The sequence below is a fragment of the Ipomoea triloba genome, chromosome 9 (assembly GCF_003576645.1).
Source record: "Ipomoea triloba cultivar NCNSP0323 chromosome 9, ASM357664v1".
NCBI lineage: Eukaryota > Viridiplantae > Streptophyta > Magnoliopsida > Solanales > Convolvulaceae > Ipomoea > Ipomoea triloba.
Genome location: NC_044924.1, coordinates 9,409,776 through 9,425,857, shown reverse-complemented (window position 1 = coordinate 9,425,857; position 16,082 = coordinate 9,409,776). Strand labels below are relative to the sequence as shown.

The 16,082-nt window shown below is 32.1% G+C and overlaps 2 protein-coding genes across 2 annotated transcripts; both read right to left on the bottom strand.

The window, feature by feature from the left end:
- Positions 1 to 2,850: 2,850 nt before the first annotated feature.
- Positions 2,851 to 6,991, bottom strand: LOC116029528 (lysosomal Pro-X carboxypeptidase-like). Its single transcript, XM_031271579.1, has 10 exons — positions 6,611 to 6,991; positions 6,162 to 6,348; positions 5,929 to 6,062; positions 5,082 to 5,194; positions 4,640 to 4,763; positions 4,279 to 4,434; positions 3,514 to 3,669; positions 3,284 to 3,363; positions 3,135 to 3,184; positions 2,851 to 2,969 (listed from the first exon to the last, which is right to left on the bottom strand). The coding sequence occupies exons 1-10, from the start codon at positions 6,989 to 6,991 to the stop codon at positions 2,851 to 2,853; spliced, it is 1,500 nt and encodes a 499-aa protein (XP_031127439.1).
- Positions 6,992 to 7,057: 66 nt separating this feature from the next.
- Positions 7,058 to 13,589, bottom strand: LOC116029527 (lysosomal Pro-X carboxypeptidase-like). The gene is made up of 10 exons (XM_031271578.1): positions 13,203 to 13,589; positions 12,928 to 13,111; positions 12,703 to 12,836; positions 10,964 to 11,080; positions 10,603 to 10,758; positions 10,260 to 10,415; positions 9,718 to 9,797; positions 9,569 to 9,618; positions 8,822 to 8,941; positions 7,058 to 7,065 (listed from the first exon to the last, which is right to left on the bottom strand). Exons 1-10 carry the CDS (start codon positions 13,587 to 13,589, stop codon positions 7,058 to 7,060), a joined length of 1,392 nt encoding a protein of 463 aa, XP_031127438.1.
- Positions 13,590 to 16,082: the final 2,493 nt, after the last annotated feature.

Below are 16,082 nucleotides of genomic sequence, written 5' to 3'. Positions count from 1 at the left end.
GAGAGTGGGAGACTGAATGTGAAATTTAGTTAGTTTTTTTTTTTTTTTTAAATAGCGCGACGAGTTATCCGTCAGCCCACCAGGCTAACCCGACTCAACCCGTCAGATCTATATGGTCGGCCCGATTAATTTTTTTTTTTTTTTTTTTATATTCATTGGAAGGGGGATACCCATAACATCTGTACATCATTCAATTGTATACATTGCGCCAGCAGACACACCTGATATATCATATTCTAAGCTTCCAATTAACTCTGTTGGTGGAGGCTGAAATACATGCATGCCTCTAGGGAACTGGGAATCTGGAATGCCATCTTGGCCAAAGTGTCAGCACATCATATCGGTTCTGCTCTCTTGTGATGGGATTAAGTTGCCAAACATCAAAGCAACGAAATGCGCTTAAGCACGCATGGGGTGAGCCACCAAAGGGCCAATCAGGCCAGTCTGTCGATTCGCATCACACATAGCTTCGTCCCAACGGCCAACACGCTCAAGAGCGCAGCCCACTGCCGGCCAACAACCCATTAGGGTCAACACCTCTCTCTGCTTCTTGCATGGCAATGTCTGGGGGTTCCCCATCGTTTAGGGCTCTCCACTCAAGGTCCGGGGGAACATGTTTGTAAGTGTTTCCAAACTCAGCCAACGAAGGAGATGGTGAGTGACCTCTGTCGTGGTAGACTACCATACTGGTGATATCTTTCCCTTTGTTCGAACCCCTCACGACGATATGTTCCGATTCCGCCGCTGCTCGATTAGAACCTCCACCTCTGCCACCTCTACCCCGAAAGCCACCCCTATTCTGAGGGATTTGTCTTGGGCGGTCAGATTGGAGTTCCGCTTCCAATTGTGGTTCCGGCCTTCTTTGATTCTGGAGCCGAGGGCCTCCTCTGACATTGGTTCTGATTCTTGGGAGAATATCATAAGGTGGTTGGAATCCAGAAGGAGTGAGTTGGTCTTCTTGATGCTGATCCATTACGTATTCTTCCATTCCATCCAAGGGTGCGAATCGTGACTGCAAGCCCTGTCCTCCCACCCGCATTCCGTTCTCCCTGGGATGTCCATGCTGTCTTGTTGTCGGATGTCCACCCGAGGGTCTGTTACCCCTGCCATTGTTCCTTCTTGTATTGCGCGAGACTAGCATCCATGTCCCGTACTTCTCTGATGGTTTGGGGTCCTTTACTGTTGTCCGCTCGGGCGGCGGGGGATGCCTTCAGTCGCGTGGGTAGTTCCACCGTCCTTGTCGTTTTTCCCACATTGGTCTTGCCGGTGGCCGTAGATGCCGCACTTGAAACAAACCAAGTGAATCCCCTCGTACTCCACCGGCCATTCTTTGAAGTCCAGAACATACTTGGAAAGCAGCGGTTTGGTTATGTCGATCTCAATGCACATCTGGGCAAACTTTCCTTTTGAAACTAGGCTGGTAGTGTAATCTATCTTGATTGGTCGGCCAATTTGATTTCCAATCCTCATGAGGAATTCTTCTTCGAAATATTCTACAGGAAGCGAGCCCATACCAATAGCTTCTCTGTTCTGTTGCTTCTTGGATCGAAGTTAGGCTCCCATTCTTGAACGGTCACATAATGGTCTAGAATCATCCAGGGACCCTCGTATTTTGCGAATTCATAATCTTTAAGCACTTCGAACCTAGCGATGTAGTAGTCCTGGGAAATGGCAATGATCTCAAATGGTGATTCGGGTTTCCACATCTTTTAGATCCTCTAAAGCAGATATGCGTAGCTTACAGTCCTTCCCAAGACTCGAAATATTAACGAACGTCGCCACGGTTTACGTAGCCTCTCTTTCTCCTGCTTTGTGACCAGAATCACCGGGTAATCAAACGCTGGGGCGTTTTCGTCCAGCACATCATCGTCTGATGCATAGTCCTCCTCCGGTAATGGTGGTGCTTCTCCATGACCCCGTGATTGACTCGGAGTAACATCTGGAGTTTTCCAGTTGGCAGATTCTGGTGTTGCCGCTTCAAGGATTTCATCCATAGACACTTCTCTAGATTGAGATGTCGCTGCCTCCAGGTATGTGCGCCCTCGCTTGGTTTTCTTTGTGCTCCTTTCCAGGAGATCTTGATCTTCCGATGATCGCGGAGTCACCGCCGGTGTCATTCCTTCAGAGAGCCGGCCCGATTAATTTATCGCGCTTTCTTCTTTTTTCTTTTTTTTTTTACCTATAATTTTTCAAGTTTAACGGGTCAGCCTATCGGGTTCGGACACAATTGACATCTCACCTGTGGTTGTGTATGTCCCGTGCAGTTGTGTGGTTAAATCTAAGATATTAAACTTACTTAAATGAACGTTTAAGATTAACAAAATTATAAAATAAAATTTTTAAAAAAATGCCATGGCAATTTGGTAATTTTTGCATCTATGTCAAATTTTAGGTGCGTAATTTTTTTGTTTAAGGTGCATGATTTTGTGCTTAAGGTGCATGACTTTTGTACTTAAGGTGTGTGTGTATTTTGTGCTTAAGGTGAGTAGTCGTTGAAACTTAAGGTGCGTGATTTTACTTCTTAAGATGCGTGGTTTGTATGCTTAAGGTGCGTATGAAACTTTAAAAGATTGTGATTTGTGTAATTAAGGTATTTCATTTTAATGTTTAAGGTGAGGGATTTTGCCTTTTGTAGGTAAATTACTGTAACAGGAAATTATAATTACATTATTAGTCAATTACTGCATAATAATTGTCTCCCAGGCGAGCATTTGTTTATTTTTATTTTGATATTTTCAACCTCATTAATTATCTTTGTGCAATGATATTGACCGACCATACTGCATCATGTTTTGTTTGCAACATTGTCTTGTTCAAAATGGAAAACCAATCAAAAATGAAACTGTTAAACTATAACATATAATATTGAGAGATCCATTGCCCTATGATTTCTACCTCCTCCCTCCTCACATCTTTTAGCCATTCCGGATCTTCACTGGTTGAGGATCTAAGGTCCACATGATGTGCACCTATTACAAACTCAAAAATTCAAAATCAAATGAAATTAAAGAAGAATTATATACAATTTTTTTTTTTTTGTATTTAAGCATATATAATTATGGCGAAATATTTACTATAGTTTGTAAATTAATCAATTGACGGTTAGAATTTAATAATTTTTGTGATTCACTGACCTTCTTTTGCAATGATAGCAACTAAGGAATTGGATATATTTTTTAGAACCCTGTCATATTAAAGGAAAATATTTTGAAAAATACAAAATGTAAAACATTTATTAAGTGAAAATACACCCAAAAAAATTTATTTATATAGTTAGACTAACCCTCCGGCACTCCAGGGATCTCTTAATCCATTAAAAAAGATGATGTTACTGCCGAATGTTTTCAGAACCCTCTCGATGTTCTGTTCATTTAAACAACATTTTGAAGTTTAAAGGAGAGAAAATAATATAAGATAAATATTATAAATTTTTATAATAATGGTCCTAAAAATATTGATTGGTAAAATTAGAAAGTGATAGAAATATATTTGTGATATTGTGTATATACTTACATAGCCACCGAATTCCGTAGTAATCCAGTTGGGCCTGGGGTCGATGTGGAAGATGTCTTTGCAAAGTTGGGCCGTTTTGTTATAGTCCCATTCCGAGGCTGGGAAAATGCTATCTTTCCTATTACCATCTGTCGGCATTATCATTTCTGTACAAGCCTGGAAAAATAATGGGAGTGTTTGGTAAATAGATGTTAGTAGATTGAGTTAGTGAGTTTGACTAATTGATAGCATTAGTTGATTATAGAAAGATGTTTGGTAAATTAGTTGTTAATTGATAGTTGATTATATACAATTATTTTATCAAAAAGTGAATCGAAAAAGTTGCTTTGAATTTTAGAGGTTTTGGATTGGAGTAATAAGTTGTTACAGAAAGCTAATTAATCAAACACTCATATTAATTAGTTGTTTAACCAAGTCAAACATCTAGTAATGGTCAAACAAGTTAAAATTAACTGATAGATTAATTATTTTATCAAACAAGACCATTATGTTCTTCATTTCTAATCTACATAGAGTTCTTATTTTTATTTTTAAATTTCTTTTTATAGCAAAACTGCAGACAACCAACCATTAATATTAAAGGGTGTATATATATATGGAGGCATTGAGTTGAAATTATAGAGATAAAAATTGCAAATGTTATAATATGCTAGTAAATTCGGAGAATATTTTAGGGATATCAAGAATCTTATTAGATTATTATTTTTTTTAATACTTTTAGATTTTATTTGTATTTTTAAGGAGGATATAATATGAATATGGTACCTGCCAGGTCCACCCACTAAGACCATATGGATCAGGAGGATTTATTAGATCGAAACAACTGACTTCCCCAGAGTAGTTGTAGAATATGTTCACTGCTGCGTACAACTTCTCCAATGTGTTGCTTCCATGCCTTGGATCATCAATTGCTTTACACATCTATTTTGTTTTACACAATTATTTAACCTACTAATCAAATGTTGTATATTGATGTGCAAATAAATAAATATCAAAAGAGAGAAAAAAAAAAAAGATAGTAAAGTAATAACTAACAAGTAGATAATGAAAACAAAAGTAATTAGTATATTAGGAAAAAAAATAAAATTATAAAGAATTTATAAATGTTTAATAGTGTTGAATTTACTTGTTTGACAGGATAAGGTGGCAATGGATTGAGGAAGTTGGAAGCAGTTGGATAATCAGTCATGGCTGTGTAACTATATGCTGTATTAAGCCATTGTTCAAGAATGTCTACACCAATATAATTCCTGAATATAATCATAAAAATAAAATAAAACAAAGAAAATTGTTACGGGGAGATTAATATTCTTATTCTTAAAAAATGATACGGATCAACTAAAAAAAAATACTTTATACTCCTCTTAATCTTTGTCCTCCTGACATGCATGACATATAATTATTGGGTGTTATAAATTGACTTACTCCCGGCCACCAGTTTTTAATAAAAGATTAATGTATCCAATCAAATTAAATAGTGTCATGTCAAGAGGTAAAATTAGAAAGAAAATTTTTGTTAGAGATGAATATCATTACTTGTAAAGTAAATAATAAGAAATTAAACTAACTTGCATATCCTGAAATATTTCCTAAGTGTCTCCAGTCCACCAGCCTGTTTGGCAGTATCTTGAATGAGTTGCCATGATCCCTTGATCACCTTGTAGCAATCCTCACTCTCACTCTACTTTCAAAAATCAATTCAAATTAAATAAAGAATAGCAATGATGACCAGATGTATAGTTATACGTTTTTTAAAATATGTTATGCCACTATACTTAGGTAACGATGACAGCAAGTACTTTAGTACTTGGCATTATAGCCAGTTGTAGAGTGTGGGGAGTGGTTCAATATATACTTCAATTCATATGTTTAGAGTAGCAGCAAGACTGAGCCTACTAAATTTATTAAAATTTAAACTAATACGGAGTAATTTTTAAAAATCTTTCAAGTTCATAAATTATATTACAAAAAAATTCCATCAGATTGGCAACAATATAGATTCAAACACAATGATATTTATGTAATAATGTTGAAATGCTTTTTAATATAGAAAAAGAAAAGAAAAAAAATCACAGTAATCAAAGTCTGGCTCAACCAAACCCATATTTTATAGAGTGGCCGCATCCATATGCATGACCAAACGGGTTGATCTAGATACTATAGTATGTTGGCTAGTTCAGTTTGACCCACATTATTATTATTTATATATAATTCAGTGAAATAAAATGAAAAGAGAAAAGAGTCCTTATATGTTTAATAGAGTAAGTATATACTATTATCTATAGGTATTGTATGAAAGTTAATTTCTAGTATATATGGCAGGCCATGTCTTCTGAAAATTAATGAAGTGAAAACATACATTACAAGCTAAGAGAGTGCAAATTAAAAGAGCAATTAAGGAGCATATATAATTACCCTAAAGTCTTGGGTAATGATATCATTGTAGGCATAAGGGGAAGTAATATTGTCAAAATAGAGGATTGGAGCAGAAGATGCCAATGCTCCAATGCTCAAATGTGGGTACTTCAGCCTAAACCATGCTGCCAACACTGTTAACAAGTTGAAATCAAAATTATATATTCCGAACCCACCAAATAATAATAATAATAATAATAATAATAAATGCAAAAGTGAAGGCATATATATACTTCCTCCATAAGAACCTCCAAACACCACCACTGGTGAGTCAGTTGCTGTTAAATTGTTTTTCAAATCAATTATCAAAGTTGCATAATCTGCCAATGCCTGAGTTGAGCTCAAATACCCATGTGTATTTGAACTTGATCTCGCTTCTTTCTTTCCTTCAAATGGTATTGACTTCCCATAAAATCGATGCTACATTTTGTTTTGAATATAATAACAAAAAATTAAAGAAGAAATAATTAATTAATTCCAAAGACAAAACAATTAATTAAATCCTCTTTTGGATTCCCTAATATTTCAAATTTGAATCTCAATTTATATATAAAAACAGGGACCCTTGGAAATTGAAATAAAGAAAAAGGTAAAAATGAAATTATTGTATCTTTGATAGAAAGATGGTGGAGAGGAAAATTAAATTAAAGAAGATGAGATCGAGATTGATTAGTATATATACCTCAATGAAGAGAAGAAGAGCATTGAAATGGGGAGCATAGTCAAACATGAAGCCAGTGTTGTGAGCAAACAATTCAACGTCTGCTTCACCTCCCATGTACACAAAGATAGGGGACCTATTTTTGGCACCACCCCAGTATGTGTCATTGATGAGATACCTTTGTTGAAAAGTATGGTAACTTTGAGGAGTAAAGGTGAAGTGGTCAAGAATTTGGGTGAAATATTTGGTGTCATAAAGTTGATTATTATTATCAGTAGTGGTCTTGGTAGAACCAGAAGAGAACCCTCTTTCCAGCTGGTTGATTGTGGTAGAAAATGGAAATGTTGGTGTAGTTTTGGCACAATAGAAGAAGAGCATGAGCAATAATATTCTTGTATTCATGATTTTAACTTGTTCTGAGATAGATGGTAAGTTCTAAGCTAGCTAGCTAGCTATCTTATTCAAATTTCAGAACACTGCTAATTGGAATTAATGATTTAGATCAGAATTCAAATGTTTACTACAATATTATATAAAATACATTATATTGTCAACATCATGTCGTCTGCACAAAGCTCTGATCTGCTACTGCTGGGAAAATTAAATTAGTTGATTATTAATTTGTTTTTTTATAAAATATATTTTATGTAAGGACTATTATATTATATATATGTAATATTATGCTTAAGGTTTCAATATTAAGGTGCTTTGTATTGGCTCATGCATTTGTCTCTGCTTTTGGTGAGGCCATTACAGACGACAAAAGAGGTTTCTTTGGATGATTATATTATGAGAGGCAACCTCAGCTCCTAAGTTTATATATATATATATATATAGAAATCTGTTCAAATGTGGCTGCGGCTTCCTGTCCGGCCCTGCAGTTTACACCACTCAATGTTAAGAAATGCATCACAATGAAAATGCATAAAAACACCACATAACTCCCCTGTTTCTAATTGTGCATTTTTTAATACTGTGTGGTGTATTTTTTCATACGTTGTGGTGTGTTTTTGGTGATGTGTACCTACTACCTAATAGTGCATATTTGTGTGGTGTATTTTTTAACATTGAGTGGTGCATTTCTTAACATTGAGTGGTATAAACCATACCGGTCACACGGGAAGGCACGGCCACACCTGATTATGACTATATATATTTAGGTTTTTTTCCCAAAAGTATCCATTCGGCCTACAGCCAGAAGACTAATCCCCGTCCCAACGGTCAACACACTAAGTGGTAGGGGACTGATCAAATGGTTTGCTCCATTCACATGGGTGAGGTTCCAACTTCATGCTTAAGGAACGGGGTGCTGAACCACCACGCCAACCATGTTAGTTAAGTTTATATTATTTACCTTAGCTTGACAATAATATTAAGAATGCCATCAACGATAATTCTCATTGCATTTGGGACGTGACTTTTGGGATAATAATATTATATTATAGAATTGAGGATTAAGTTTAATCATATCTCATTAAAATTTTTTAGAGGATTTGTGAATCAGACTGCTCACTATCTAACTCGGGAGTCTGTTTCTTTGTCCTAAGGAGTAGTCTTTGTATCCTCCGTTTCTTGTTTGTAACGTTTTGCACTAGGATGAGTAGGTTCTGAACTAATGAATCTTAGCTAGTTTTGTTCTTTTTAAAAAAATTATATTGTGGATTTCGAGATGGTGTGATACATTGATTACTAGATTATATTTTCAAAATGAAATGATAATAATAATAACTTTAAATTATTTTATAAATTTGTAGTATTATTTTTAACTTGTATACATTTAGTTATTCAAGATATATAATTCATATGTAATCTATTCTAAAATATTTTAAGTAACTAGAACATTGTTGTGAATTGTGACGTTGTTTACATGAATTGTTGTATATATCGTTCTCATTCTGTGAATACAATGAATATTGAAATATGTAATAAAGTAGCTAGAGAGAACAACAGGGATACAAAGAAAATTCATCAATCCTTAGTTCATCATTCAATCAAATACATACATGATGTACACAGTTCTATTACAACTACAAGTCTATAAATAATGAAAAAGTATTTTTATAATATAATCTGTCTAGTAATGTCCACGTTTATTTATTTACAACAAACATGACATTTATTCGCAAAGTTAATATTGACATCATTATTATTAAATAAATATAATATATAATATAACATATAATACAACGTATTTATATAGAAATGGGTGGAAAATTTCTTTTGCATCACTACTTTTGTTATTATTGTATTCAGAGATCCACTGCCCAATGATTTCTACCTCCTCCTTCCTCACATCTTTTAGCCATTCTGGATCTTCACTCGTTGAGGATCTAAGGTCCACGTGATGGGCACCTGTTCAAATCCAAAAATTAAAAGAATAATTCTATCTATTTCATTTTATGTATTTAGTTCAATTAATAAGAATTGAATTAAGTTATTTACCATTCAAAATTTTTTTGTAATATTTAGTTTATTGTTAGCAATTTAGCATATAAAATTTGTACATTTCAGAACTATATCATCAATAAACTATTAAATATAAAAAGGTGAGTTTAAAAATTATTTTTAAAAATGTTATAGAAAATAAATATAAAAATAGTGTTGATTTATATCCGATAAATAGTAAAAACAACAAGTAAAATAGGAAGAAAAAAAAAACAAGTAAAATAGGAAAGAGGGAATAATAAATTGACTTCAAGCAGAATTATATACATTTTTTATATAAGCTGCGCACGAGCAGACACACACACATATAGCTTTTCCCGTAAATAAAAAATGTATAAATATAGTCCCCTGAAATGTATAATTTTGAGTTTAAATTAAGAGGTCATGTGTTCAATTCTCTACCTTCAAATGCACTATAAGAAAACACTAAAGCATATTCAAACACACTGCAAGAAAATATTAAAATGCTTACAGTTCTATTAGTAAATTTTATTTTTGTTGTAGTGAAAAAATAAAAACTAAAAAATGGCTAACCTTCTTTTGCAATGATAGTGACTAAGGATTTGGATATAGTTTTTAGCACCCTGCAATATTAAAGAAAACATTATATTGATAAATACAAAATACTAAATATTTGTTGCATTTAATGAGTACAAATACACACACAAAAGTATTATACTGACCCTCCGGCACTCCATGGATCCCTTAATCCATTGAAGAAGATGATGTTGCTACCGAAACTTTCCAAAACCCTCTCGATGTTCTATTTATTCATACCACATTTGAAGATTTAGAAAAAAAAAACAAAACAAAAAAAAAATATATATATATAACGATAAAAATAGAGATAATTTTAGTTCCACAATGATTCTGTCATTACATCATTTAGTTATCAACTTTTAATTTGACTATATTTAGTCCCACAACTTTTCTAATTAATATTGTCACATTAATATCAACTTATCAAAAATTATCACTATATTTTCTTATATTATTTATTAGCATTTTTTCAATAAGAAAACTTAGAAAAATTGTAGTATAGACTATCAGATATGACAATATCAAAATAGTCATGAGACTAAATATGATCAAATTACAAATCAGGGAGTAAACGGAACAATGTCACAATAATTGTAATACTAAAAGTAAAATTTTTTGGTAAAATATTAATGGATAAAAATAAAAAGTAATAGGAATGTATTTTAAAATTTTTTTTAATGCTTACGTGACCCCCAAATTCCGTGGTAATCCAATTTGGCCTGGGCTCGATGCTATATATGTCTTTGCAAAATTGGACCCGTTCGGTGTAGTTCCATTCTGATGCTGGGAAAATGCTATCGTTGTTGTTACCATCTATTGGCATTACCATTTCTGTGCAAACCTGGAATAATAATAATAATAATAATAATAATAATAATAATAATAATAATAATAATAATATTATTATTATTATTATTATTATTATTATTATGTTTTTCATATCTAATCTACATAGAGTTTATATATATATATATATAAAATATAAAATTCAGAAAAGAAAAAAAAAAAAAAGAAGTATAACCTGGTACCTGCCAAGTCCACCATCTAATACTAAGTAGAGCATGAGGAATTCTCATATCGAAACAACTTAATTCCCCAGTGTAGTTGTAGAATATGTTGACGGCTGCGTACAGCTTTTCCAGTTGGTCATTCCCATGCCTTGGATCATCAATTGCTTTACACATCTATTTATTTTCCACAATTATTTAGTAAATAATAAATAATAATAACAATAACAACAACAACAATAATAATAATATAATTCCTAGCCGTACTAGAAAATGAAAGAAAATAATGAGAAATGTTATATTATATATATATATATATATATATATATATATTAATCTTATTGTTAAAAATAAGAATTAAGTAAATAATAAGGAATTAAACTGACTCGCATATTCGGAAAGATTTCATGAGTGACTCCAATCCACCTGCTTGTTTGGCAGTTTCTTGAATGAGTTGCCATGAACTCTTGATTACCTTGTAGCAATTCTCACTCTCACTCTGATTCCCCAAAATCAGTTCGAATTAACTAATGTATATATTTTTCTTTTTCTTTAAAAAAGAAGTACAACATATAGAGTGTCAATTGTTATTGTAAAAAAAAAAAAAAATTTTAAAAAAATAGAGTTTACCCACTTTGAATGATCATTTGATTATAATGACTTATTTCAGTTCTAATGATCGATTTTGATTTGTTCTATTAGTCCTAATTTTACAAAATAATATTTTATTTTTAGTCTAGAATATCTAAAATATCTTTAAATGTAAGTAGACTAGTAGGGAGTGTTGCAAAAATCCCGCCTAGGTGCTAGGCGCCAGTCGACAGCCTAGTGTATCACCTTAAATGGTGGTCTAGGCGGCTAGCCGATTAGGCGACCGCCTAGGCCTCCTTGGCGCCGACTAGACTCACTAGGCCGGCTAACCGGCCAATTAACTGTTGTTCTTAGTTTTTTTAATTGATTATTTCACGCAAAATAACATTATACAAACTCTAGATATTTTTTAGGTTAATATTATTTAATATTTTAGTATTAGCTATTAAAGTATTATATAATTTATAATTATTAGTCTTTAAAAATTAAAAATACTTAAAGAAAATAAATAAATAAATAAATAAAAACACTAGCGCCTAGACGCCGATTAATCCCCCGCCTAGGCGTCTTAGGCGCTAGGCGCTCCCCAAGCGTCCAAGGAGCGCGTAGCGATTTTTTTAGTAGGTCATAGTTTGGTGACATTTCCAAAAAGAAAATACATTGTAGGCTAAAAGTGGAATATTTTTAACCAATAATTAAAAATAGGATAAATAAATACCGATAAAAATGTCACTAAAATTAAGTAGCAATGACAAGTAAATGTATTGGATTAACCCACGTACAAGAGCCCGTCACTATAAGAGGATGGGTAGTGTCACATTTTTATAAACTATACTTTTAATTTTATAGCGTGTATGTCTTATAAATTTTTTAATTTCATTAAATATTTGTATATATGTACACTTATAGTTAAAGTTTATACTTTATTAGTTTATGTTTTACTAATTAATTTCCTTGCACTTATTTATTTATTAATGTATTATGTAAACTTTAAAAAAAAATACAATTTTGTTGTCAAAGACAAAATAAAAATAAAAATTTTCTTCATTTACTCAATTTTTTTTTAAAATAAATGAGTATTGGAGAATTGAAATTTTGAAAATTAAGAAATATAATTATTTGAAAAATAATTTTAAAATATAACATTCATAATTTTTTTAAAAAAAAAATATAGTACGGAGTAATTTGGATATGCTGACGATATTACACTATTATGCTATTGCTAAGGGGTGACATAGCATAGCCCCATATACCCCGCTATATTCTTGCATGTAGAGTGGGGTTAGATTTGTTCACGTGAGATTGAGTCACATTATTATCTTTAAATTAAGAGAGTAAAAAGGACCTAAATTTAAAAGAAAAAGAAAAAAGAGTTATTACGTACCTATTTGATGGAGTAATTAAAATTTTCAAGTGTTGTTGTATAAAAGTTAATTTCTATAGCATGCCATGTTTTGGGAAAATTAATAAAGTGAAAACTTATATATTACAAGAGAGTGCAAAAGAGCAAGGAGTATTAAAATTACATACCCTAAAGTCTTGGGTGATGATATCATTGAAGGCATAAGGGGAAGTAATATTATCAAAATAGAGGATTGGAGCAGAAGATGCCAATGCTCCGATGGTCACATGTGGGTACTTCAGTCTAAACCATGCTGCCAACACTGTCAACAAGTTTTAAATCAAAATTAATTCGTAATTCAATTAATAATAATAAATGAATGGATAAATGTAAAAGTAAAGGCATGTACGTACTTCCTGGGTAAGAACCTCCAAACACCACCACCGGTGAGTCAGTTGCTGTCAAATTCTTTTTGAGATCGATTATGAGAGTTGCATAATCTGCCAATGCCTGTGTTGAGCTCAAATACCCTAGTGTCGTTGAATTTGGTTTCACTTCTTCATCCCCTCCAGGAAAAGATTTTCCATAAAAACGATGCTAAATATTTTTAAAAATATATATTAACAAAAAAATTAAAAATTGTATCTTTGATAGAAAGATGGTAGTGAGGAGGAGAAGAAGAGATGACCTCAATGAAGACAAGAAGAGCATTGAAGTTGGGGGCATAATCAAACATGAAGCCAGTGTTCTGAGCAGACAATTCAACATCTGCTTCACCTCCCATGTACACAAAGATTGGAGCCTTTTTCTTGGCACCACCCCAATATGTGTCATTGATGAGATACCTCTGTTGGAAAGTTTGGTAACTTTGAGGAGTAAAGGTGAAGTGATCAAGAATTTGGGTGAAATATTTTGTGTCATAAAGTTGATTATTATTATCAGTGGTCTTTGTAGAATAACCAGAAGAGAACCCTTTTTGCTGCAGGTTGATTATGGTAGAAAATGGAAATGTTGTTGGTGTTGTTTTAGCTAAGGAAATAGCAAAATAGGAGAGGATGAGGAGGAGAAAGAGCATTCTTGTATTCATGATGATTTTGTCTGTCTGTCTGTCTGTATGAAACTTGAGATCAGATTAGTGTCTGCCGTTCAGTTATTACGCTCATATTAAAGGGGAATCTCTGGACTAAAACTTGCAAATGAAAAGCTGTCAACTTGCATTGTACTAAGATGGCAAGTTCTAATTAAGATGTCTTGTTGGAATTTCAGACCACTAATTGGAAGGATTTGGGATACTACAATTCATTGTAAACATCATCTGCACAAAGCTCTGTTAACCTTTTACAGCTGGATGGGAAAATTAATGCAGTAATTTATAATTTTATAAAAATATATTTTATGTTAAGGACTATTATGTAAGTTTTCAGTGTTATGGTGCCAATTGGCTCATGCACCCTTCTCTCCATTCGTGTGCCTGCTTTTGATGAGGCCATTAGAGACAAGGAGGTTTCTTTAATTTGGTTGATTCTGATTTCTGAGAAGCAACCTTTTAAGTTCACATTATTTACCTTGACAATGGCACAGCTAAACTTTGAGATTCAGCCATTATATTCAAGGCACCTAAATAGTGGTATAAAAAAAATTCACTAAACCATATGTTGGATCGCTTTAGTGCAAATCTCACTGCAATAAGTAAAAAGAAAGGGTCACACTTGTGTGAGACCATCTCACAGATCTTTATTCGTGAGACGAGTCTGGTCGGGTCAAGGCACCATGCAAATTATATGTGAATTATTTATTTTACAAACTCATTTTATTTATATCTTATTTAGATGCGTATATTCCACATCAATAAGATACAAATAAAAACATAACTCTTTTACGAACAAAAAAAAAAACAATTTTAAAAAATAAAGAAGTGAAAATAAATATAAAAATTTTTAAATAAGAAAATCATATTAAAATAGATACAGATTATTCCTTAATTAAAAATTATTATTAAATTAACTACATTTATTGAAACTATATATACACAGATGTATGTTGTACTCATATTAATATTTTTTCAGTATATTGTTTTAATAATTGTGTAATGATTAATGAAATTATAGTGGTAGCAGAATGAATCTGTAATCTTGAGATAAGTGATTATTTAGAAATTAGTTTGCTTTCTATTTGAGGCTTAACTGTTGGACTTGTATTGATCAAATGAACCTTTTGTAGTGTGAAAATTAACGTACACCTACTATTCCATTAATGAACATATTTTAGGACTATCAGTATTATGTTGTAAATGCATTATTATTGTACAAATGAACATTCAGTATTGTATGAATTAACATATTTTAATATTATAAAATGAATTATTAGTACTGTGAACATGAATTTACAATGTTTCAGTAACAAACATATTTGAGATTCATAATTATAATGTAGTTGCATTATAATTGTGAAAATGAGCATGCAGTATTTTAAAAATGAATTTTTAGTATTGTAAAAATGAGCATGTTGTGTTAATAAACTTATTTAATGTCAATTGATACGATGATGTATTTGCATTAGAATTGTGGAAATGAATTACAATATTTTGAAAATAAACTGGTAGTACATTAAAAATGTACTTATTACAATAGTGACTTAATATAATTTTATGTTAAGTTAACATATATACTAAAATAAAAATATCAATATAAATATTATTTAAAATATATCAACTTTTTATTATATATATACTTTTTATACATTAATTTTATTTATAAAAACAAATAAATAAAATTAAGTTAAAAATAGACACATGTCTATGGTGGACCATCGTCCATTTCATAACAATCCTTCTATAAAGACGCATGTCCATTGGTTTTGGTCTCAGCCTAATTTGATGCTTTCCAACCCAATTTAAAAAGTTTGGTCAATATAACATACTGGTCTAATCATCTCAAATCTTGCCCAGTAACCAAACACTTAAGATGGGACTTAAAGTTCAAGTTTATGTCAAAAGTGGACATCTTAGGGAGCCATCTTATTCAATCATTATATAGTGGACCAGGATCCACAATACATATACAGAATTTGACTTTATAAACTACAAAATTCATGTTCATAATGCATAAAATTATATAGTTGAGACCACATAAACACTTAAAATTAATACACATACATATTATGGAATTGAAATTTATAATGTATAGAATTATATAGATGAAGACACATAAATTCATAATATAATACACATGCTATGTATGCACTTATTTTAAAATATCGTGTTTATGTGTAAGTGTATTGTGTTAAAGAAAAAAAAAACGATGAAAAGCCCTTGGGTCAGCCCGCGGGGACAGGTTAGGGTTACACAAATTTTGGCCCGTCGGCCTAACGGGCCGGCTCGCAAAAGTCCGCCAGAAATTTGACCCGCGGTGGGGCGGGCCGGCCCGCTTTAACAGTACTAAGTGTGTGTGTGTGTTTTTTTTGTTTTTTGTTTTTTTTTTTGGCAAGTCACTTCATTTTTTTTGGCCAAATTGCTTTTTTTTTTTTTTTTTTTTTTTTTTTTTTTTTTTTTTTTTTTTTTTTTTTTTTT

Coding starts and splice junctions, on each gene's coding strand:
- LOC116029528 (XM_031271579.1), bottom strand. CDS start 6,991: ATGAATACAAGAATATTATTGCTCATGCTCTTCTTCTATTGTGCCAAA. Junction 4,764..5,081: donor AAATATTTCAGGATATGCAA/GTTAGTTTAATT, acceptor GATTATATTCAG/GAATTATATTGGTGTAGACA. Junction 4,435..4,639: donor CACCTTATCCTGTCAAACAA/GTAAATTCAACA, acceptor AAAACAAAATAG/ATGTGTAAAGCAATTGATGA.
- LOC116029527 (XM_031271578.1), bottom strand. CDS start 13,589: ATGCTCTTTCTCCTCCTCATCCTCTCCTATTTTGCTATTTCCTTAGCT. Junction 10,759..10,963: donor CTTTCCGAATATGCGAGTCA/GTTTAATTCCTT, acceptor GAAAATAAATAG/ATGTGTAAAGCAATTGATGA. Junction 10,416..10,602: donor TTAGATGGTGGACTTGGCAG/GTACCAGGTTAT, acceptor TTATTATTCCAG/GTTTGCACAGAAATGGTAAT.